Source organism: Melanotaenia boesemani, chromosome 4 (genome assembly GCF_017639745.1).
Source record: "Melanotaenia boesemani isolate fMelBoe1 chromosome 4, fMelBoe1.pri, whole genome shotgun sequence".
NCBI classification, from domain to species: Eukaryota; Metazoa; Chordata; class Actinopteri; order Atheriniformes; family Melanotaeniidae; genus Melanotaenia; species Melanotaenia boesemani.
In genome coordinates, this window is record NC_055685.1 from 7,683,422 (window position 1) to 7,707,826 (window position 24,405).

Sequence of the window (24,405 nt, forward strand, 5' to 3'; positions counted from 1 at the left end):
TTGTCTTTTTTTCCCACCAAAATGGAGTTAGGCAAGAATAACAAAAACAGTAAAGATAGCGAAGTACCCTTACTACCGGTAAGTAAACAAAATAAGTACGTGGTGGGTAAATGTGCATTTTTTCCCTTTTGTTTGTTTGTAAGGTTACAATATCATTTTTCAGCTATCTGACATTCAACTGCGACCTTAGCGACCAGAGCTAAGAGCAGTTTTCTATTGTTGCTGCTGCTGCTGTTATTGTTGTTAAACTGTCACTTACTGATCGCTTAAACTCTTTTAACTAAACTTGCGTTGTATCCTACTGCCTTTACCGTTGTTATTCTGAGTTATTAACTTTCCTGCAAACTAATGTGAACTCAGGTCAGAAGAAAACCGCCGTGGATGGAGAAAAGACCCTCATTTACCCTCAAAGTGAAACCTCAAGGGAGTGGAGCAGATCTGAAACGTGGGTCAATGCTCAATATTTTAAGTAGTCTTTCTTTCTTTATGCCTACTGTGGATTAAAAAGCACGAATTAAGATAAGCATGAGTTATTACCACATATTCTGATGTGTGTGTACTGTAGAGGATGAGTTGGGTGAAGCTGGAGGATATAGCCCAACTAAAAGTTATGGCAGAGCCCAGAATATGGACCAGAGTGGAATGGCAGTTAAGATCCCCCGGCCCCCCAAGACCCTCAAGCATAGCAATACACAACTCAACAGAAAGCAGAGGAATCTTAACAAAGCTCTATCTATGTCTATGAGGTAAGAGGTGCTGTTTTGCTACTCCTTTAAGCTGATTTTATTTTCTATCCTGAGAAGATGTTTGTCCGTTAGTGATACTGTCTCTTTGTCTGCAAAGGAGGGAATTTAATCTTTTATAAATTAGATCAGTAACTTAATACTTAATACCTCAACTGAAGCCTTAGCACTCTATTTTGTTTAGTGTCAGTACTATTTTGCATTATACTTGTCACTTTTTCAGGCTGGAGAAGGAGAGCGACTTGCCACATTATGAAGCGGTAAAATGCTATGCACACTCAATACTACATATTATATCACACAACCTATGTTCTTTAACATAATATTGACAATGGATAGTGGAGAACAATTTGACTGATGATATAATGTAAACTGTTAAATGACATACAAATTTCATCAAAATGTTTGCGTTATGTATTTAATCATTATTTGTTTGATAGTATCCTTACCTTATATGCATTTTATATTATTAAAAAAAGAAGTAAATTGTTCCAGAGGAAAAGTATATTTCCATTCTCTGCTAGGCTCTGGTTGTAAATACATTTCTCTACCAACCATCTAAGTATGTGTTTCAAATGCTGTTACTGAAAATGATATGTTTTTTGTTTAGATACTCATTGATGGTTTCCAGAGAGCAAAACTCTTAAAGAATGTGCCTCCACTGCCGGATTCCTGTCTGAATAATATTCTGGCAAAAGTCCCCTCCCATCTGAAGAGCCTAAACCCAGAGCTGGAGCTTCTGGTTAAAGACATCAAGGATGACTATTTTGGGACTGCTGCAAAATTAATCTGTATATATTAAGTTACATTACTTGCATATAATATACAATAATAAACTGAATCTTTTTAGATGTACACATCATTAATAAGACAAACAAAAAGAAATTACACAATGATTTCATTACATGTTGTATTTTGCTTAAAATAGTGACTTTATCATTTTCATGCAGTAAAAGCATAATGTTTGTGTATATGTGTTTCATCTCTGATTGCAGTGACATATACACCCAAATATCCAAGGGAATGTGACAAGGACAAAGTTAGAGATCTGCCTTCTCACAGACTTGAGTAAGTCTTCAGAATGTACACTTTGCCACATGATGACCAAGCAGAACCTCTGCTTAAATATAGTGTACAGGATGGCTTTCATGGCCAAGACGTTCAGAATTTCTTGGTCATCTTTCTTGGATATTCAGTGACTGGAAAAATCATCAAATTACATTAACTCTGCTATTCTTTACTGTCAGGTTAGAAATAGTGCCAAAACCATGGAACAATTCATTTGTCCAAGCCCGACAGAAGATCAGTAAGAAGCTGCACAGTTTTAATCCCTGTATGCGTGAAGTGCTGTGCCTCTGGCATATCGCTTACAAGTATGTGAATTTTAATATTGCTATGATGTTGCTGAGATTTTCTAAGATCGCAGTTCTACTATATTACTTACTATCATACTGACAAACATGGTAATGTTGACAAAGTGGTAAAAGAAATCCACATTTCCCCTGTGATTTACTTGTAGAGATCTTCGATTAATAGATGTGGAGGATTTCCACAAAAGAGACCAATCCATCGAGCTGTCTGAGTTTCAGCACATTGTCACTCAACATGTTGGTAAAGCTGAAAATATCCTCCTCGAAAGGTAAGTCCACATTCTCAGCTCACATAAACATACTTATATGCAGTTAAAACACAGCAAGAAACAAAGTCCATTGTGAGAACTTTAAGCAGTGAAAATGTGTTAATAACTAACATAAAATAAGATAAAACTTACACCCCCACCATAAAAGACTGTTTATTACTGTAAAATATGTCTTTTGCATGATCACAGCTATAGGCAACTATTAGATAACGTACAACAGCAATAGTTTCCCACCAAAATGTATTTCTCTGATGAGCTGACATTGAGACTAACATGAGCTACCAATGATGTTCTAGTACTTTCCAGCAAATATAACCCTACACTGGCCTAAATGTAAACTAAAGCTCTGTTTACCATTACCATTGCATTACATGACAAGTGCATTGTGCATATTTGTTTGTTTGCTGGGTTTGGAACATGTACTCATAACAGCACTGCAAACTGAATGGACTGTACAACAGCTGATTATCTGATGAATATTTAAACGGGATATAATTTGACTGTTTGAGATTTGCATGAGTGGTCCAAAGTCTTGTCTTAGATATGATTTTATTTTCTTTTTTAGATGGATTCCTGATGTGCAAAGCATTTACTACAAGGGCTGCATGCATAAACTGGTGCCCACATCTAGAAACTCAGCCAAACTGGAATCTTTCTTCAACTCTGCAGCTGTGCTAATGACCCATCAGCTGCAGAATCTGGCAATAGACTCATTGAGGGACTATACTCATCTCATTACACAAGACCTGGTAGGAGGAAGCCTTTATTAGCAGCATATTAACAAAAAAAAAAACAAAGAAAGGATTAAACTTAGCTGGGGAAACTAATAAGGTAAATATTGTATATATGTTATTGCTATCATTTTCTCCCTATTTTTTAGCATTTAAACAGAACTGTGGGGTACCCAGCCTTTGTTCTGCATCTGGTCTTAGAGGACAGTGAGATCAAGTTTGAGCCAGATTTTAAAATGTATGAGGAGGCCTTTCTTCATGTCTATGACTTAATGCTCAGCGCCATCAGCACAATACATCGTGTGGAAACCAAACTCTACCCTGAGTGGGTAAGTGCACACTTTTTGTTGGTTCACTTACAAATAGAATAGAATAGAATACTTTTTTAAAATAGGGATGATACAATCTAACAGTACAAAGAATGTAACTGATGTGCTGTTTAGAGTTTATAGCTATTGCTATTTAGTATCATGTATTGTCCCCAGTTGGACTTTTACATGAACAATATATCAAAGCAATATCATTTAATGATCAACATGCTAAAAAAATACATCACAGCACAGTAAAATGCAAGTAAGTAATGCCCACAACAAGCTTTTAAAATACACATAATCAATAATAATACCTTACATCAAGACACAATGAGTTAATGGGTATAACTTTATTTTTCTAAAGCCAGCACTTTGTTGTAAACAGTTTTATATCTGGAATTGTTCAGTTTTAATTCACACCAAACTTCTCAGACTTAAGTTGTATTTTCTTTTAAAGAAGCTTTCTTACTATCAGAGCATAAGACACTATTTTATATTATACATTTTATGTTTAGATCAAAGGTTTCTCCTATTTGGACAATGTGAGGATTTCATTGCTCTTTATTTCAATATCCCATTAGTAAATCATGAAATTCTATATATATTTTTTTATTTTATACTGTAATTGATACTGATAGTCCCACTGAGACACAGTGTTATTTACAAAAGAGACCTGTTCCTCAAGAACAAATATTACCTTCGTCCTACGCTTTTCTCCTGACTTACCTTCTCAGCCAGGCTCAGAGTTTGGAAACATCTTGAAACCCATCATCCTTCCAGAGATTGTTCAGGCCCAGCAGGAGGAGGTGCAAAGGGTGCTCTGGGCTGAGTGTGTCAGGCCCAAAGAGTATGTCCACGAATTTGATAAATATGCCACACTGGTATCCAGGCAGGCAGAGAAAGATTTGGAGCAGTTCCTTAGTGAACAGCACTCTTTCCAAGATATCATGGCCGAGATGATGCACTACCAGAAGCTTGCTGAACAGATTCAGTGCACAACATGCAAAGTAAGTCATGTAACCTACCATGCCAGTACTATCTGCGTTAGCCACTAACAGCTGATTTTTCAGTAATTATCATTCCCCACAGAGTGCTATCTTATAAAAAGCAGCCTTTACCAACAACCTCCCTCCTACAAACAACAGAACTCATTTCTCCTCAACATTCTCTTTTGTTTCTTTTGGACACACATTCCCATGTTAACTCTTGGAAAGTTAACACATGAAAACACATGATATCCAGATCATTTCGATTTCTCACAGTTTTCTTTCAGTTATCTTTTTGTTTGGCACACGTGATTCTAGCTCATTACTCCAGCTTAAGCACTGGTTCCCCACAAAAAAATCTGCATAAAAAAAAAAAAGTCAAGTCTCCCCACTAACACTTACAATGAAACATATGAAGAAATGTGCTGCAAAATAGTATTATTTGGCTGAGAAAAAGTCAGGTATCATTAGTTTACTTGCTGCTACATCAGTTACACAGACAGATGCTGCTTTAGTAAAACAACTCTGCTTTTACTCTAGCTAGTTCCTTAGTTGTGATTAGTACAACAACAGAACATGTTTTATGTTATTGACTAACATTATGGAATTCTAGGTTGTACAGCTTGGAATGTTTGAGGTTCATTCCCATAAGCTCATCCATTCTCTTGTGAAGCGTGCTCAGGGGCTCCAGCAAAAACTGGCAGCACGGATGCTACAGGACCATCAAGAAATCAACAAGACGTTAGTTGGTTTATAATTTTTCATTCAAAACAAAAACTGAAAGCTGAAATAATGCCCAAGAAGGCTTCAGTTTTCAAACCTAAGTTGACCATTGCATAAATATACAGTTTGCAAGTAGGCCACAAAAAATATAAAAAAGTAAATTTTGGGGTTTTTAAATGGGAAATTATCCTCACACAGTGTTTCTCTGTTTCACAGACTTTGTAATGAATTTAAACAGATTGCTGAGAAAGCGCTGAGCACACCGCCTGATACTCAGAAACTTATGGAGCTCAAGGTGACTTCTTCAAAGTTTAATCACACTTTAGCTTGGTGCAATATTCCTGAGACATTTGATTAATCTATTTAATTTCATGTTAAAAATCAAGCCAGGAAAGCTTTCTGGGTTAGGGTTACCTAACCCTGATTTTTATTGGCCCTTTTGGTGACCTAAATCTGAGGCTAAATAAAATCTGACAAAGTTTTTCTTGAATTTCAGATTTAATTAGCTCTACACAATGAAAGTGACAGCATTTCAGTTGTCTACTTTCAGTTATTTTATCATCCATATAAATAAAACACTTCTTTAATGTGTCCATTGTTGCCCTGTGCTCCCATCCAGGCCTACGTTAATACAGTGGTGGCCAAAGAGATGCCTCTCCTGGAGCAAAGGCTGGCGGACTCCAACAAGCAGTTGTGTTTACTGATGGACCTTGTCACCCTCTCATCCCTGGACATGGAGATCAACTCACAGACAGTCCAGTGGTTTAAACGCATGCCATCAATATTTAAGGAACACCAACAGATAACTGAAGAAAAGTCAGAGCTTTATCAGACAAACCTAAAGGTCTGTGATTCTACTCTATCTACCAATCTCTTTATTAAACCATACAACAAACCATTAGAATAGATTAAGTGAAGGTAAAACAATACAAGGTGATTACTGGAAAGCTAAAACAATATGTTTGTGCTTAACTTATTCCAGTTGCACAGTGAGTGCTTTGTGGAGGAACTTGAGAGCTACAGTGTACAGTTGGAGGAGTTTCATGATTTTGGAGAGCTGTCAGATCTCAGCACGTATCTAAAGGAAGCGCAGGACCTCAATGCCAAACTAGAGCTAGCCATGGAAAAGGTATTGTCATGACTTAATCGCATAAATATACAGGATGAGAATAGTAAAACCTCTGCTGACTGAAATTTATATAAGCCGAATTGGTTTTTTCATTGACTGCATTGTATTTGAAGGTAATTGGATGTTTTTTTTTTTAATGTTTAACCCCTAGGGGGCAGGATTGGATATAAAATGGTGTAGAAAACTTCAATAATCTTTTTTATCATGCATCTTCCACACACTGGCTCATACTGTATATGCTTGCCAGGCCATCCTCTCTTTGTGTGACTTATCCATTTCTCTCCTTCCTGACGCTCACTGTATCCATCCTTCCTTCCACCCTGAGAAGATTAATAATTTCAATCTTGAAGAGGAGGCCTACGGCTGGCCTGTGTCCCAGTATCCACAGCGTAAAAAGATCCAGGACAGGTTGACTCCATTCCTGCGCCTCTATGAAACAGCCAGCAATTTCCTAAATCAACATGAGCAGTGGCTCTATGGACCACTCTCCGGTGTGAACCCAGACAAGGTACAAATTGTGGAAAAAAACTTTCATATAAATCCAGAACAGAGTGGTCAAAAGTAATCAGTCATTAGTGCCAGAGCAGCCAAATTTCATACAAGTAGTGTGAAAGTGTTTGACTCCTTCCTGATTTATTTTGTTGTATATTTGTCACACTTAAATGTTTCAGATCATCGATGAAATGTAGATTTTTAGACAATTATAACACAAGTTAATCCAAAATGCAGTTTATAAATGAAAAAAATCCAAACCTACATGGTCCTCCTATGTTGGGACTTGAGCAAAGGCGTTCTTGTCTCCAACCCACCACTGTGACCACTAGGCCAAACAGTACCTTTTCATTAAGGTCTTTAAATTAAGGTTTTTGTGTTTTTCTTTTCTTTAATTCTATTTCAGATAGATTATATCGATTAAAAAATAGCTTTTCTGTCACTGTAATAAATTAATACACCCCTATAGGTGGAAGGTGATGTTGGCAACTTTTGGCACACTTTGTACAAGCTGGAGAAAGGCTTTAGTCAGATACCTAATGCGCTGGAGATAGCCACCACTATAAAGGTTAAGGTAGAAGATTTCAAGCAGCATATTCCCATGGTGCAGGTAAGACATTTACAGAAATAATAGGAAATAATTGTATAAATGTTATACTCCACATCTAATAGTTTAAACTAATATTGCTCATCTTTAGAAGAATGTTTTGTTTTTTGTATTACTTTTTTCTTTTTAGGTACTGTGCAACCCAGGCTTGCGTACACGCCACTGGGATGCCATGTCAGAGTTGGCAGGCGTTTCCCTACACCCAGTTGATGACCAGACATGTGTGTCTCACTTCCTTTCCTTGCATCTGGAAGAGCACCTGAGCAGCTTTGAAACCATCAGTGAGGCTGCTAGCAAGGAGTACTCACTGGAAAAGGCCATGGAGAAAATGGCCAGTGAGTGGCATGACATGGAGTTCAGCCTCCTGGCCTATCGAGAAACGGGCACCTACATCCTGTCGTCTCTGGATGAAGTGCAGATGCTGTTGGATGATCACATTGTGAAGGCACAAACCATGCGGGGCTCACCCTTCATTAAGCCTTTTGAGGAGGAAATACGGTAAGACTTAAACAGCTCCTTGTGAGTCATCGTCCTGTAGGTTTGGAAAAGCTGTTCATCTTCACTGTTGATGTCCAATAAATGCAGAATTATTTATTGTATATTTGACTGCTTAACTAGTAAAATGGTCTCAATAAATATTTCAGAATAATATTTCAAAATTTTATAATGCCATTATTTAACTGGAAAAGGATAACAATGCTATGAGTATGAATAAATCAGCTTGCTCAAATCTTATCTGATCATACGAAGCGCTGATAACAAGCATCATATGCAGTATTAAACAAATACACTGCTAAGACTGCAATCATTGTTTCATTATTCCTTTTAGGGAATGGGAGGACAAACTGCTTCTTCTCCAGGAAATTCTGGATGAATGGTTAAAGGTGCAGTCTACTTGGCTTTACCTGGAGCCCATATTTAGCTCCCCAGACATCGTGACTCAGATGCCAGAGGAGGGACGTCGTTTCACATCTGTTGACAAAACATGGAGAGACACCATGAAACGAGTTTCCCTGGTAAGTTGATTGATTTCCTTTGCTTTATGCTTCCTTTTTTAGAAACATCACAATTGTAATGACCAAATCTTTAAAGGTTTCCAGCATTTAAAGGTTAACTGTTTGGCCAACACAAATCTGCAGCAGTGGGAAGTGTTTCTTGCCTTTTTGGGAAACAAATGTGTTGAAGCTGGTGCTTTCTATAATATTATCCATCCATTCTTTATACACACCTAATTCTCTGCCGGATCATAGGGGGCTGCAGCACATCTTAGGTGTCACCAAGTAAGAGATGGATTACAGCTGTAATTAACCCATCATATCAAACAAACTCACATGCACTTATAGCTAGAATCATTTAAGAATTAACAGTTATCTAACATCTTTGGACTACGGTTTGCCACCATCACAATGCTATTATGTGACGGCTACAAATGCCTCTCTGCCAAAACGCTGAGCAGGCCAGATTCCTCATTATGACATCTGGTGATACTACAACCCAGGTGGGACTTGAACCCACAATCCCCAGCTTCGGAGGCTGATGCCTTATCCATTAGGCCACTGGGTCACAATACTCCATGTCAAGAAAGTGATGACTCTGATCACTGTGAAATTTCCAGTCTCTACCTGGTCAAAACTTTCAACACTGTTCTCTAATCTGGTTTAGGACAAGCATGTTATGGCAGTGACAACTATCGACAAGATGCTGGAGAAGCTGAAAAAGTCCAATGAGCTTTTGGAAATGATCCTCAAAGGTCTTAACAACTACTTGGAGAAGAAACGTCTCTATTTTTCTCGCTTCTTTTTCCTGTCTAATGAAGAACTGCTGGAAATTCTTTCTGAGACTAAAGACCCCACAAGGTAGAACATTATAACACAAATTTATTTATCGTCATCATTTGTTCTTATCAGCTTCAGCTGTGATGTATTGTTGAATGACCCCTTGTGTCATGCAGACTTGACTTAGTAGCAGACTTGAGCAGAGCTTGTCAGAGAACCATTTAATTTGAATCAGGTGTGTTGCAGCAGGGAGACATCGAAGACCTGCAGGATAGTGGGCCTTGAGGACCAGGGTTGGGAATCACTGCATTAAGGAACTCTTGCAAAAATTGCAAAAATTATTTAAAAATGCAGGTGGAAAAAAAATGGATATGGAAAAGGCAATTACCTTTTTATATTTGTGAAAGGGAAAGGTATTTATAATCAAATTTATTAATTCTGTTATTTATTTCTCCTTTTAGAAATAGCATTTGAAAATACATTTACAGAGCACAGTATTTAAAAATGAATATATATTTTAGGATGCAATTCCTCTTTAATAATTCAATTAAAAATGTGTAATTACAAAACACTTTGCAATTTGATTTCTTTTTATATAAATTGTTGAATTTGAAATTATATTTAGCAATTTATATTTTCATTTCACAATTAATTACTCATCAAAATGCTGTATTGCTACTTCAAAGACTCTCCTGATCTTCCATAATGAATAGATTTGAGCAGCTCTGGTGGTCTTTGGTCTTTGGATGAGCCATGAAATGTGATTAATGTTAAGCAGAGTGTGATTTTTAGTTGGTGTTTTTTAAGAAACGAACAAACAAAAACAATTGAAAAAATTCTTTCTTGTACTCTGTCCTCATGAATAGACCTTGTTTTTAAAGTTTACACCTACTTTTATTACTCTACCAAAGCTTAATTGTTGTCGCTATGCTTATTTCAATAGAAATCAGGTTAGGACTGTGCTTTGAACATTAGATTAGATAAGAGACACTGTTGATGTTGGAGAATGCATGAACAATTTAATTTCTTCCTCTCTTTCAGGGTGCAGTCTCATCTGAAGAAGTGCTTTGAAGGCATTGCAAGTGTGGTGTTCACTGATGCACTTGATATTACCCACATCAAGAGCAGTGAGGGTGAAACTGTGCAGCTACAGGACATCATTTCCACCTCCAAAGCCAGGGGCCAGGTGGAGATATGGCTTCGTGAGCTTGAGAGTGGCATGACCGTCTCCCTGCATAAGGTTTTGTCCCTGCTTTTAGATTTATACCTTTTACATTGCAAAGTGGTCTTTCATAACTTATGCACGTTTTTTTTATAATAATTTTAGAAATACCCAGTTGTGAAAATTGTGTGATTCAGCATTTCCCACTAATGGGTCATTTTACAATTCATTTTAGGTAACATGGGACGCAATCAATGCATACCCCAGTGAGTTGAGGGTCAACTGGGTGCGTGCCTGGCCAGGTCAGACTGTGCTGTGTGTTTCACAAATCTATTGGACAAAGGAAATCCATGAAGGTATCAGTTCAGGACAGAAGGTGAGCATTTTTTTTTACACATATTTGCTCTACATTGTAGTTTTTGAACTTGATGTTGGGATTGTAAAACAATTTTATTTTATCATTTCATTACCGACAGATGTTACAGTAAATCTATCTTTACAAATAACTATATAAATAAAAGGGAGGGCTGCATCTTCTGCTTATTTTCTTTACATCTATAGTAGGCTTTGAACTTCCATTACGTGTTTTTCAGAGCTATGACTATGGCAATGCTCAGTATAAAAAAAGATCAATAACCAGGTTTAAAATGTTGCCAAGGCACACTACCTTTTAATGAGCTAATGATTTACCTGCTAGTTCTGCAAGCTATTATCTGTTTTAAAGGAGCTGTAGTAGCTTTAAACACAGAAACATACTGTTTGTTACATGGGTTTCATCATTTACATAACCGGCTGGCATCTTCTCCCACCACCACCACCTTTTGTGCTGTTAGTTAAAGTGAACAGGTAGAGTCCCCTTTCTCACTTATGTTTTTGTATGTGTCACTTCAAGTGAAGGTGAGGCCCAGCAAACCACACTAAGAAAAATTGTGTTTCTTTCTGGTGGACTTGTTGACAGAGATGACTTTAGTAGCCTAGTTGTTTGAACAAATAAACTTGTGACCTTAAACATTAAATATCATTGATGAACTCTTAAAAAAAACAACAACAAAAAAAAAAACACAAAAACAACATTGTTCTGTCTTGATAATCTGCAGCATACTGGTGTCATTCTCTTTCTCAGGCTCTACAAGCTTACCTGGAGCAGAACAACAGGCAGATCGATGACATTGTGGGGCTTGTGCGTGGAAAGCTGTCCAAGCAGAACCGGGTGACACTTGAAGCTCTTGTCGTGCTCGACGTCCACGCCAGGGATGTTTTAGCCACACTGGTTCAAAAGGGAATAAGCGATGAAAATGACTTCGAGTGGCTCAGCCAGCTGCGCTACTACTGGGTGGTGTGTGGAAGGGGTGTGGTTGTGGTGAATTGTTTGGGAAGTTTAGAAATCAATTACTGACTTCAGAACTTTGTGTCACTCTGCAGGAGAACCACCTTCAGACCAAGATGATCAATGCTAGTTTACCTTATGGCTATGAATACCTGGGAAACACAGCACGCCTGGTCATTACCCCACTCACTGACCGCTGTTACCGGTAAAGATGCAACCCAAGTGTTTGGAACAGTTCACTGTTTTTTCTTCACTATTGTTTATTGTTTGGCATGCCTACAAAAAGAATATATATATTTTTTTGGGGAAAGTTTTTTTTTTTTTTTTTTTTGTCATAAAATTTTTTAACATGGCATTTCATTACAAGGCACTCAGCCCTCACAAAGGGGATTCATTAACTACTGACTCTGCTTTCCAAAGTCTTTCCTGATCTTTTTTCACAATCACTCTACTATGAATACTACTGTTTATAAAACACAATACTCTTTTTACCCTCTTATTATCTTGAGTTCAAAACAAAATCCTCACATTTTCTTCTTCAGCTTCTTAAAGCAATGTCATCGTAAAGTGTTATGTCATTGACAGTGCTGCCACTTGTCTCATCTGTCACCCACAGCCTCATCTCAGAGTTCACAAGCATTAACTGCTAGTCAGACAATTAAGAGCAGCCACGAGACAGTGTAAGAATTTGATGAGACCATGTTAAATAAGCACAACAGTTGCTTCCCCTCACTGTTGTGATGGAATATCTATTTCAAACAAATAATAAACTTAGATTACGTATTTTCACATAATGACCAGTTAGTCTGAGAGCATGTAAAGTTATTCTGATGGTTTGTGGTAAGCAGTGTTGGGAATTATAGCGTTAAAACAAAAAGTGTTACAAATGGCGTTTTTTTTTTCCCCAGTAAAAAGTAATCTAAATGTTTACTCTTTCTATCGCAGCGACTTTACTATTACTGACAATACAATGCAGCGAGTTCCTATAATTATGCAAACTAAAGCTGTCTTTATCTGACTGACTGAAGTAGGCTGAAGTGTAAAATGTCACTGCAGACTTGGGCAAATATACATACACGCACACAGCCACACACACACACACACACCCAAGAGACACAATGTTGAGTCCAGAGAAAACATTGGAAATTGGAATCACAAACATCACTTTTCCCTCTGAGAGACATTAAGAGAAATGTTCATTATGTCCAGGAACAAGGTGTTGTGTATAAGCAGTGATAATCACTGAAGCACCTCTCTTGAGAAGGAGATGGAGTCATGTCATCCAACAGCCTGAGATTAGTGTTGATGATTTTTCTGTTAGTAATTTTGTCTCTTAAGTTTTCACTTCCATTTTATTCATAGGTCTGATTTCATTTTTGTCACATTTGAACAGTTTAAGAAAAGTTATGGAATAATTACTTTTCCAGGTAATTAGTTTTTAAAATGCTGTAACTCTGTTACTAACTCAGTTACTTTTTGGGAGAAGTAACTAGTAACTATCATTAATTACTTTTAACGTGTCCAACGATGGTGGTGAATAATTTAATATAATTCAGTATAATAAAAGAGTCAGTATGTATAGTAAAAGCATTGCAACACTGGTGCTGTCTGAGTATACTCAGACTTATATTGTCTGATTATAATACATTATTATTGCTCTTGTCTATTATTATCAGCTTTAAAGTTCTGTATTGGTACATCTAGAGTAACTGTAGTGATGGAGTAGAATAATTACACAGACTGACTGAAGTTTCGTCTAGAATTAATAAAGTGTTTTTCATTTAATTTCATTCATACATAATTCACTGTAAACATATCCTTATCTAATGTCTGCTTTCATCAAATGTCTAATGTCTACTTTCGTTAAGTGTTGAATGTCTACTTTCATGAAGTATCTGTTGTTACTTTCATTAAGTTTTTCAAAAAATCTCATTAAGAGATTGTACAATTTTTGTTCTTGTGTTGGCTGTTTTTTCTTTTAAAATATTTTTTATTCTCTGTTGCGTCACAATAGAAAAAAAAAAAAGAAGGGATATCTAATCCAATGAGATAATTTTGGATAATGAATACATAAAGTTATATGATTTCCCCTTTGCAGAAATAATCAGCCAGGGTTTTAAAACACATTTAAAGAAATTTCAGAGCTTATGTTAAACATTAAAAAAATTTAAATCCTTTGGCAGTCTGATTTCTCGTGTATGTTTGTTCTTCTTCAGCACTTTGTTTGGAGCCCTCCACCTCCATTTGGGAGGCGCACCTGAGGGCCCAGCTGGTACGGGAAAAACGGAGACGACCAAAGACTTGGCTAAAGCTGTGGCCAAGCAGTGTGTGGTTTTTAACTGCTCAAATGGACTGGACTACATAGCTTTAGGCAAATTCTTCAAAGTGAGTCAATTCTCTCAGTAGAACATAATCTTGATGATCCATACAGAAAAACCCATAAAGATGTCATACTTAGGATAAGATAATTAGAAACAGAGATTTACACACTGTTATTGTTTTTTTGTTTTTCATTTTGGTCTGAAGTGTACAGAACACATACTCCTACTAATGCTTCAAAGAACACAATAATAGAGAGTGTTACCTTTTTAAGAAGTTCTCTGCACTGAAAACTCAGTTAGGGGAGACTTAGTTTTTGGCTCACAGCACCATCACAGCTAATCATTGTCATATAATTTGTAACAGTTCTGTGTTGATCTTAGATGTGTTAAGTCACAGCAACCACGTTAAATGATTCGAACACTGACAACTACGGACACTGTATTGAAATTTTTTCCATTGCCATACTTCTTTTATGTGCGAATCTACTTTGTATAAACTAGTGTGTGTGTGTGTGTGTGTGTGTGTGTGAATGTGCACGTGCGATCAGGGCCTTCTGTCTTGTGGAGCTTGGGCCTGCTTTGATGAGTTTAACCGCATTGACTTGGAGGTGCTGTCTGTCGTGGCTCAACAGATTCTCACCATACAGAGAGGTTGGTTTTACTTTTTTGACTTTCAGGACTTGGGTGATATGCGAGTCATTGCATTTGGTTTTTATTTACATATTTAGAGGATTTTTTACAGCTTCACAAAGCCATACAGCAGATACACAATTCACTTAAGTGCAACTGTTTACCCAGGAATCGCTGTCAATACCAAAATGCTGATGTTTGAGGGGACAGAGCTAAAACTGGACCCCACATGTGCTGTATTCATCACAATGAATCCTGGCTATGCTGGACGCTCAGAGCTACCAGACAATCTTAAGGTACAGTGTAGGTTAATCTTTTTAAGAATCTTTTATTTCCATAATATACATTTAGGAATCCCTTATTTTTGTTGTTTAAAAATGTGTCTTTTCTCTCTAGGCTCTGTTCAGGACGGTTGCGATGATGGTGCCAGATTATGCCATGATCGCAGAGATTGTGCTCTACTCGTGCGGCTTTGTGACAGCGAGGCCTCTGTCAGTAAAAATTGTGGTCACTTATCGACTCTGCTCAGAGCAGCTGTCCTCGCAGCATCACTACGACTACGGGATGAGAGCCGTCAAGTCTGTGCTGACCGCTGCTGGAAATCTCAAGGTTTGTCAAAACAGATTCACTCTGAAACGACAAGACTTTTTTTGTCATTTTTCTCCTTAAAAAGAAGAAATCAAATAATTATTCCATATAATGTCTCAGACTGTCATTGCAGTGGATCTTAAGTGGCGATTTTGTCTCAGGAAAATGTATTTAAATAATTAACATAGATAAACAGATTACTTTATTGTCATTCAAAAACAGTACACCAAAGATGGACTGCAGAATGAAATTATGTTGCAACTGCCCCATAAAAAACGTAGATAAAAAAAATTGTAAAAGAAAAAAAAAGTAAAAAGCTAAAAGTAAGCAACACTAGTTATAAAAATATAAATGCCATTTAACAAGAAATTTATATGGATATAGTGTAAATGCTAAACTGAAGTGCCAGTGCCCAAAATTGCCTCATGTTGCCATGTGTTGCTGTGTTAGTGAGTGTTTAAACTGTCGAGCAGTCTGATGGCAGTTGGATAAAAACTGTCCTGGAACCTTCCAGTTCTGCATATCAGACTGTGATACCTTCTGCCTGAGGGCAAGACAGAAAACAATCCATAGCAGGGATGAATGGGGTCCTTGATGATTTTCACCGTCCTGGTCAGGCAGTGCTGTTTTGCCAGCTCTTGAAGTGGGGGCAGTGTGACCCCAATAATCCTCTCGGCACCCCTCACCACCCTCTTCAGTCATCTCAATCATTAGGCTTAAGGTGGTAATCTGCACTGTTTCATGTTCCCTAGTCTTGGGTCAGCGACAGTATCAGACTTGTCTGATATTATTGCAGGTCGTAGTGACGTAACACAGTCAACAACCAATAGATGAGCTCTGACAAAAGCAGAAACAGGCACCCTGACAGAACAACAACAAAAACAAAACAACAAAAACAAAAACGAACAAGAGCCGGTGATAAAACGTTGTAGGTGGACCGTCCAGAAAGAGGAGCAGATGGTTATTAAGAAGTAAATGTCTACTGTGGATCATTTATGTGTTACAGTATAATGATCTAACAAATGAGAGAAGAATAGAAAACTTATTCATCCCTCCAGATGAGTCGTGTAACACCTGGTGGAGATGCAAAGGCACACTTAATTAAATAATAATGATGTGTAATTCCTTATTGATCCTGGAGGGAAACTCTCCCCTTGTTTGCTTTGTTGTGGCCAGATCAGCCCTGTTTGATATCAACTATCCAACATAAAGTTTTTGTGCACCGCATTTCCCTTTTTCACTATGTACGCCACCTGTAGTTTGCTTTGCGCAGTTTGATAAATGAAGCCCCAGGTGAGGTTATTGGCTATGTGAACTCCCAGGAACTTTATGTGTGAGCCAATCTACACAGCGGCACCCCAGATGTAAATTGGCTGTAAATGGGCTGGGCACAGGCCATTTTCTCCTGAAGCTGATCACCAGTGCCTTGGTTTTTTCCACATTCAGGATCAGGTTGTTACTGCACCGGTCTGCAAAAGGTTTGACCTCCTCCCTGTAGTGCCTCTTCTCGCTGTCCTGGACCAGACCCACCACAGTCTGCATACTTGATGATGTGATTTGTACTGTACTTGGCACAACAGTCATGGGTCATCAAGGTGTAGAGCAGAAGGCTGAGAACGCACCACTGTGGAGAGCCAGTGTTGAGTGTGATGGTGTTGTTTCTTTCTCTTACAAACTGAGGCCTGTTAAAAGTTCAGGATCCAATACTTAGCCAGGTGTCCAGTTCCTGTGGGCCCAGTTTGTTGATCAGATGCTGCGAGATTATTGTATTAAAGGCTAAATTAAAATCCACAAACAGCATCCGGACCAGTGAGTTCTTGTTTTCCAGATGACCCAGTGTCAGGTGAAGTGCAGTGGATATGACGTCCTCTGTTTTTGAGTGGAAGGCAAATTGAAGTGGGTCAAGTGAAGGGGGTAGGATGGAAGTTATGTGACCTTTGACCAGCCTTTCAAAGCACTTCATTATTATAGAGGTGAATTCTACAGGGTGATAGTTATTCAGAGCTGTGACTGGATTTTTTTGGAACTGGGAAGATGACTGAAACTTTGTAGCAGGATGGCACCAACACTTGATGCAGGGAGATGTTAAATATGTCTGTAAGGACTTGCATCAGTTGTACACACTCCTTAAGCACACAGCCCGGTATCTGGTCAGGACTCGCAGCCTTTCCTGAGTTAATCCTCCTCAGCGTCCGATGGATGTCAGCTAGGTTAAGTCAGAACCGGCTCTTCCTGTTGGGAGGTAGCCTTCACTGCTGGTGTGTTGCAGAGTGCTTCAAACCGTCCAAAGTAATTATTGAATTGGTTCAGGAAGTCTGTATTGGTATTACAGGACTGAGGAGTGATCTTATAAGCTGTGACAAATTTAATCTTCTGCCACAGTCTCCTGGTGTTTCTTTGGTCTTAAAAGTGGTCTTGTATTTTGTGTTTGTGAGTTATTTTTGCTAGAATGATTGCTCTATTTAACCTCGATCTAGAAGTTCTTAGGACTGCAGTATCACCAGATTTAAAAGCAGCATCTCATGATCTAGTCAGGGCTCGAACCTCAGCAGTCATCCAAGGTTTCTAACTGTGATACGTTTTGTTTTATGGGCATCTTCTGTGCACTTGTGTACGTAGGCAGATACAGTGGCAGCATATTCCTCAGTGTCAATTTTCTGGTCCATGGTGGCAGCCTCTCTGAACATGGCTCAATCCGTGCATTCAAAGCAGCCCCGTAGGGCTGTCATGGCTCCTTCTTGTCACACTATCACCAGTTTTGACGAGGGCCTGGTTCTGGTGCGCATGGGTTGGTAAGTTGGAGTTAGCATGACAGAAATTTGGTCTGATGAACCTAGGTGGGGGTGAGGAGCAGCTTTGAACATGGTCAAGAACAATAGCAAATAAATAAATAGTAAATAAATACAAGAGCAGAGAATAGAACTTCAAACTTTCATTGTCCACTTTTTCTCCTCATTTTCACCTCTTTTCTCATTGAGGATGTTCTGCTCTTTCTTTCACTTTCAGCTGGCTTTTCCAGATGAAAATGAAGACACCCTGTTACTGAGATCCATTATTGATGTCAATCTGCCCAAGTTCCTGTCCCAGGATCTGCAGTTATTTGAGGTGTGGTGAGCGCACATCTACTTGTTTAAAAGGGTGTTACTTCCACTGGGTTCATTCTGATACATAGGGACAATCTTAATTTGAATCAGAATAGTTCACTGAAATACAACTGTGCAGTAATGGATGGCTTTCAGAATTGTGCTGTATCTATTTTGCCTGTGTGTCCTCACACCTGAACATCTTAATCTAAATGCATTTAATTAATATGATCCCATTTTTATTTCAAATGTTGATAGAATTAATTATTATACTTGATCCCCAAATATTTTATCTCTTTTTCCTTAGGGTATCACCTCTGACCTCTTCCCAGGGGTTAAACTTCCAGAACGAGACTATCACATTCTCCTGCAGGCCATTAAGGAAAACTGCAAACACATGAACCTTCAAGTCACAGAATTTTTTGTACAGAAAGTCTTGCAAATCTTTGAGATGATGTTAGTAAGACACGGTTTCATGCTAGTGGGTGAACCATTTGGAGGAAAAACCAGTGCCTACCGTGTGCTTGCTGCAGCTCTTCATGATGTCTATAAAAAGGTATGAAGAACAGAACTGTAAGAGGTTCAGAAATTAAGTTAGATGGTTGTTATTTAAGATAAAAAGCAACAAAAGGTGAAAAGTGGCAAATTTGGCCTTATGTTGGATTTGTATTTTTTATACAAATGTCAGCTATGATCCTTTTCAATATGTGAGAAACTTTGAAAGAGAAAACTTATTTGATTATGTTTTACCATCAATTTTAATTTCAAATGAAGAACAGTCTTTGGAACATGAACTCGCTGAATCTGTAAAAGTAAAGTAAAAATATATGGTACTCCATATAAAAAGCTTATATGAAAAACATTGCTTGTCCCAAGTAAACACATCCACCCAATCTGTCCGAGCTGTAGTCTTTGTTTAGCAGCTATTGATCTCACAGAGATCTATAACTGTTGTATTTACATGACTGCAAGGACTGAAAGGCCTGCTGACAAATGCCACATTTATCATTGTCACTCTTTTCACTGCACATCCACTGATCATGTCCGACTCATGCAGAAGATTAAATCTTTGTTTTTATCAGTTATTGTTATTTCAGTGTATAGAAATGTTTCTATGTGGTTGTTACATCAGGGTTTGATGGATGAGAACCCGGTACAGATCACAGTAATCAACCCAAAATCCATTACCATGGGCCAGCTGTATGGTCAGTTTGACCCTGTATCTCATGAGTGGTCTGATGGCATCCTTGCTGTGAGCTATAAGAGGTTCGCTGCCTCCCAGGTAAGATATCTACCTGCTAGCATATACATAACCCCATGTGTGTTTATGACTAAGTCTGTGCATGCATTAATATATGCACGTAAGGTTGGTTTTTTTTAAACATGTGAAACTGTGTATGCATTCTCTGATGAATTTCAGCCATATTGAACTAATAACCACATGTGCATGTATCAGATATCGTCTGTAGCCATAAATGGATGATGTTACGACCCCTTTGTGAACTAGGGGCAAGAGGGAAAGCAATAAACTAAGGCCAGAGGCAAATACTCACAATATGAGTGATTTATTTACAATAATAAAATAAAAAGTACAAAACAAGGTAAGGTGCTGGTATTAAAGTCACCAAAAGAAAAAGAAGGCACCATAACAATATTTGTTTCTTATTAACTCCATAAAAGTGTAACTCGTGATACACAATAGCAAAAACCAACTTAAAATGTCCTGAAACCAGGTAAAGCCTAAAGTGGCAACTTAACAACAAAAGGGAGAACAAATATACAAAAACCATGAACAAAAGGGAGATATCTTACCAGAGGCATAAAGCACTCAAACCTACAACTACCAAGTCTAGTCACACAAATACCAATATCCTAAACCCCCACTGGGTAACAATGGTCATCCAAATGCACACACAGGTGCAGTCACTAGACACACGGAGCAAGTGGTGAGCTGTGCTGTAATCACACACAACTGTATAGACTGAAGGCAGTTCCAGCCTTATAAAGCAGAGCCGAGTTCTGGGATGGCTGGGCTGTTAGGGAGTGGAGACATCGTCGTCCAGTTCTGACGAAGGAGGGGGGAACAAAGCTGATGGAACCCCGGCCAATCACCTGCAAGCATTCACACATTCATATTTACATACAAGCCCTCCAGCTGACAGGCCTGGGCCGTAACACCCCCACCCTTAAAATAGAAGCTCTAACAGCCTCTATGAGCTTACAGCCCAACACACACAGCGCTGGCATCTATTTCTAGCTTGAACGGTTTGGTCATGTCTGGTGCAGCAAAAACCGGTGCATGCGTCAACAGGGATTTTGCGCCCTCAAAAGCGTATTGACAATCAGGGGTCCACAGGAATTCTGTTTTTGGGCTTAACAATGACGTTAAAGGGTGAACTACCGTAACAAAGTTCCGTCAAAATGTTCTGTAGTAGCCTGTCATCCCCAAGAAGCGTTTCAAGGCTTTCCGGGTTTCTGGGACAGGGAAGTCAATTATGGCAGCGATTTTTGCTGTAACAGGGCGCACCATGCCCTGTCCAACCTGTCTACCGGGTTACAGCGATACGGGTGTTGTTTTATTGGCTTGGTGTTACCTACATGGATGTCTTGGGTAACTGTGTGGGTCCGTGTTGGAACGTCTCTAAACAAAAACCAATGAGTGGAAACCAAAGATTCTATGTCATTCCTCTGAAGATAAATAAATTAAAGATTGATGCACTTCAAAGTGAGTGTGGATGGCAATGACTTGAGCATTTCCGTATTGGACAGTCGGGCAGTTATTCTGGCCTGGTAGTTGGTTGCTAAACCGTCATCTGCTAATTCCATTTCGGCAGGTTTCACAATAAGAGCAATGCTCTTCGACATTTCTGTCGTGGAAACATCTGTTTCCAGTGGATCAGAATCACGAGACACATACGCCTTTAACTTATTAATGTGGCAGACACTGGTCTTACACTTTCTACCAGGAGTGGCAATAACATAATCAGTAGTGCTCAGTTTAGTCTGGATCACAAATGGTCCAGCGAATCGAGCCTCTAAAGCGGTTCCTGGCACCGGAAATTAAGCTAACACTTTGTCACCTTCCTTAAACTTGCATGGTATAGCCGTTCTGTCATACCGCGTTTTCATAGACAGCTGAGCCGTCTGGTGTGCTTTCAAAGCAAAAGCACGGGACTGAAGCAGTCGATCACGGAAGGCGGATACATAGTCCAACACATTTTTCTCAGGTGCTGAATGCGCGTCTAATAATCTTTCCTTCAAAATCTGAAGGGGTCCCTGAGGATTGTGTCCAAACACAAGCTAATTTGGGCTAAATCCTAAGGACTCTTGTGATGCTTCACGAGCCGCGAACAGCAGAAAAGGGATACCTTCATCCCTATTATTTTTCTTACTACAACAATACTTCTGTAACAGTTCTGTAGTGTTCAGTGTTTGGTGCCATCTCTCTAGCCTACCTTGACTTTCTGGGTGGTATGGGCTTGAAGTAACATGATGAATTGATAACTCACGGAGAACTTGATTAAATATCCTCGACATTAAGTTTGTTCCTTGATCTGTTTGTGAAATTCGAAATTCTGGAACAAATTAAACAAAACGGGTAATGTCCCAAGGACTAGATAACACTGTTGGAGTCGCAGACCAGTTTGATGCATCAGAGGCCTGTGATAATGCGACTCTGGCCTGGGAGTCCAGTTCAACCTGGCGTAAGCGTACTGCCTTATCAGCCTCAATCTCCAGTCTTTTTATCTTGAGTTGCATCATTCTCTGCTGCTCCTTTTCCTGGGCCTCCAGCTGTAACCGTGCAAGTCAAGTCTTTTTTTGTTATCTGCTTCGGACACGAAATATTGAAGTGGGCCGCTATTTGCACCAAGTCGTCCTTGCGACGTAAATCAAGCAGACCTGGAGTAGGATCCTCCAAGAACTGCTCCAGGTCAAAGCGCGCCATCACAAAACGCCTCTTCTACTCACACAATGTCAAAGACAGAATATCAGAGATACATATTAATACATTCCTTTAACATTCAGAAAACTCCTGGACGAGCCCCCATTTTGTTACGACCCCTCGGTGATCTAGTGGCAAGAAAATAAGGCCGGAGGCAAATACTCCTGTCAACGCGGCCTTCTGGCTGCACACCAGAGGTCCGTCTCCACTTGTCGTTTCCTCCCGACTGTCCTCCAGTGATCCAGCCCGTCTGTCTGCCCTCTTGTCCGTCCTTCAGTGCCCAGTCTTCTGTCAGCACAGCCTCCGATTCGCTGCCCTGATCTAAGTCTTCAGTCGTCGCAGCCTCCCGACCATCCTCCAGAGTTCTAGCCCCCATCTGTCCAGCTTCCTGGCTGTCCCCCTAATCTCAGTCTCTTGACGGCCCTGCACCCCTCCAGTGTCTTGTCACTGGACAAATGTTTCCGAGTGATGCCACCTGTAAGGGGCCATCTTAATGGGAGGAAATGTTACATTCTGCTACTTTCTGTGTTTTTGTTGTGCTTCCAGTCTCCTACTTCAGTTTAATTAGCTGAATGACAAGCACCTGTGACCTGTGGGTTGAGTCTATAAAAGCCTCTGGCTAACCTTTCTCTCTTTCCATCTAGCAGCAGTACCACCACTTGGTAAAACCCCTTTTCTGGTTCATGTTCATGTTTTTTTTTTTTTTTTTTTTTTTTTTACATTTTCAATAAACACGACAGCCATCAATCTCATCCCTCGTGTCTGGTGTGGTGTCCATTGTCCTGTTCAGTGCTTGAGATAGCCATAACACAATGAAACAAAAACAAGATATCAGGTGTTAAAACTGATATATTTTACCATTTCATGGAAAATATTAGCTCATTTTGAATTTGATAGCAGCAACCCATCTCAGCAAAGTCTTCTTTAAGCAGTCCTACTTCCTGTGTCTCTCAGAGTCCTGACAGGAAATGGCTGATCTTTGATGGCCCGGTGGATGCTGTGTGGATTGAGAACATGAACACAGTTCTCGATGACAACAAGAAGTTGTGCCTGATGAGTGGTGAGATAGTTCAGATGTCACCACAAATGAGCCTCATCTTTGAGCCCATGGACCTGGAGGTGGCGTCACCTGCAACAGTAAGAAACCCATTTACTTAGTTTGCAAGTTGTACTGTATCTGGTTTGTCCAGTTTTAAGCCATTAATGAAGAACCAGATAGGAGTAATTAAGTCTTTAAATCGTAGATAATAACATAGAAGTACTCCATTTGAAAGTCAGTTATTATACATGCTCTACATGTGTAATAACTGTAGATATTTTAGCTAGCAGTGTGCTAACATCAAGGTTGCTTGAATGAAGTTGTCAAACCAGAAAAAACACAGGCCTGACACCCCTCAATTCCTCTGAATAACCTGCAAATAACCTCATAGAATATTTTTCATTATAATTCTTTGGTATGAGACAGGAGGTTTTTTCTTTTTGCCTAAAATATAACATAACAATAACAATAACAATAACATAAATTCAATGAGAGAAAACCATTAGCAATTTAATGAGGATAATTGTGTTTTTGATTCTTTATGACCTGGCATTTGTTCCTTTCATCATATCCAATTATATCCATTATATCCAATCATTTCTTCATTTTTCATAGCATTTTTTCTTCTTTCTTATAATTCTTCTACTCTATAAGCATTTACAGTAGTTGTATGCCTTGTATGTTTCTATTCACTGCTTTGCCTAGTTTAGCTTCACAAAAAGAAGGTGATTTTGGAATGTCAAATGGACAAACTAGCTTATATGCTAGTTAATGCTTTAGGAAAGTATGCACAATTATCTTTAGATAATGTTTTGGGGTTAAAGTGTTAAGAAAACAGAAACCATCTTTTATCACCAAAGTGATATTCGTTGTAGGTAATTTTTTTTTTAGAAATGACTGCCTGAAGAGTCAGTGATGATTTGAAGTTGGATGTCAGGTAAAGGGCCATGATTAATTGCATTCATTATGTCTTCAGTGGCGAGCTGAACATCAAAATTTGAACACTTTTCAAATTTTAAGTCATAAGTAGAAATGCATCCTACCACAAAGCAAAGAGCATTCAAATTTCTTCAAGAAAGTCATATTAACTGACTGATATGGCTAGCAGAGATGGAAAAGATCTCAATCTGATTTATGATAAAAGAAAAATAGACTAGTCTTTGATAAAAGTATATT

The 24,405-nt window shown here is 38.8% G+C and overlaps 1 protein-coding gene and 1 non-coding gene across 3 annotated transcripts in view; one reads left to right on the top strand and one right to left on the bottom strand.

Annotated features, from left to right (window-relative positions):
• dnah7 (dynein, axonemal, heavy chain 7) overlaps positions 1 to 24,405 on the top strand; it is a 62,728-nt gene continuing 38,323 nt past the window's right edge. Inside the window, exons 1-32 of one of the 2 annotated variants that reach the window (XM_041982047.1) lie at positions 1 to 78; positions 361 to 445; positions 566 to 746; positions 967 to 1,003; positions 1,354 to 1,534; positions 1,739 to 1,811; positions 1,991 to 2,116; positions 2,263 to 2,382; positions 2,948 to 3,131; positions 3,263 to 3,442; positions 4,159 to 4,431; positions 5,024 to 5,151; positions 5,350 to 5,428; positions 5,753 to 5,977; positions 6,116 to 6,262; positions 6,591 to 6,770; positions 7,224 to 7,364; positions 7,492 to 7,859; positions 8,191 to 8,377; positions 9,024 to 9,217; positions 10,178 to 10,376; positions 10,534 to 10,674; positions 11,422 to 11,634; positions 11,721 to 11,830; positions 13,842 to 14,010; positions 14,495 to 14,597; positions 14,745 to 14,872; positions 14,973 to 15,185; positions 18,171 to 18,269; positions 18,555 to 18,803; positions 19,380 to 19,529; positions 23,145 to 23,327. In XM_041982047.1, the coding sequence (XP_041837981.1) occupies positions 22 to 78; positions 361 to 445; positions 566 to 746; positions 967 to 1,003; positions 1,354 to 1,534; positions 1,739 to 1,811; positions 1,991 to 2,116; positions 2,263 to 2,382; positions 2,948 to 3,131; positions 3,263 to 3,442; positions 4,159 to 4,431; positions 5,024 to 5,151; positions 5,350 to 5,428; positions 5,753 to 5,977; positions 6,116 to 6,262; positions 6,591 to 6,770; positions 7,224 to 7,364; positions 7,492 to 7,859; positions 8,191 to 8,377; positions 9,024 to 9,217; positions 10,178 to 10,376; positions 10,534 to 10,674; positions 11,422 to 11,634; positions 11,721 to 11,830; positions 13,842 to 14,010; positions 14,495 to 14,597; positions 14,745 to 14,872; positions 14,973 to 15,185; positions 18,171 to 18,269; positions 18,555 to 18,803; positions 19,380 to 19,529; positions 23,145 to 23,327 (5,103 nt within the window). In that variant the 5' untranslated portion in view covers positions 1 to 21. The remainder of the gene's footprint in view (positions 79 to 360; positions 446 to 565; positions 747 to 966; positions 1,004 to 1,353; positions 1,535 to 1,738; positions 1,812 to 1,990; positions 2,117 to 2,262; positions 2,383 to 2,947; positions 3,132 to 3,262; positions 3,443 to 4,158; positions 4,432 to 5,023; positions 5,152 to 5,349; positions 5,429 to 5,752; positions 5,978 to 6,115; positions 6,263 to 6,590; positions 6,771 to 7,223; positions 7,365 to 7,491; positions 7,860 to 8,190; positions 8,378 to 9,023; positions 9,218 to 10,177; positions 10,377 to 10,533; positions 10,675 to 11,421; positions 11,635 to 11,720; positions 11,831 to 13,841; positions 14,011 to 14,494; positions 14,598 to 14,744; positions 14,873 to 14,972; positions 15,186 to 18,170; positions 18,270 to 18,554; positions 18,804 to 19,379; positions 19,530 to 23,144; positions 23,328 to 24,405) is intronic. The other variant, XM_041982048.1, reaches the window with a different exon arrangement.
• Positions 8,852 to 8,924, bottom strand: trnar-ccg. The gene has a single exon. It is a non-coding gene; the product is annotated as a tRNA-Arg (tRNA).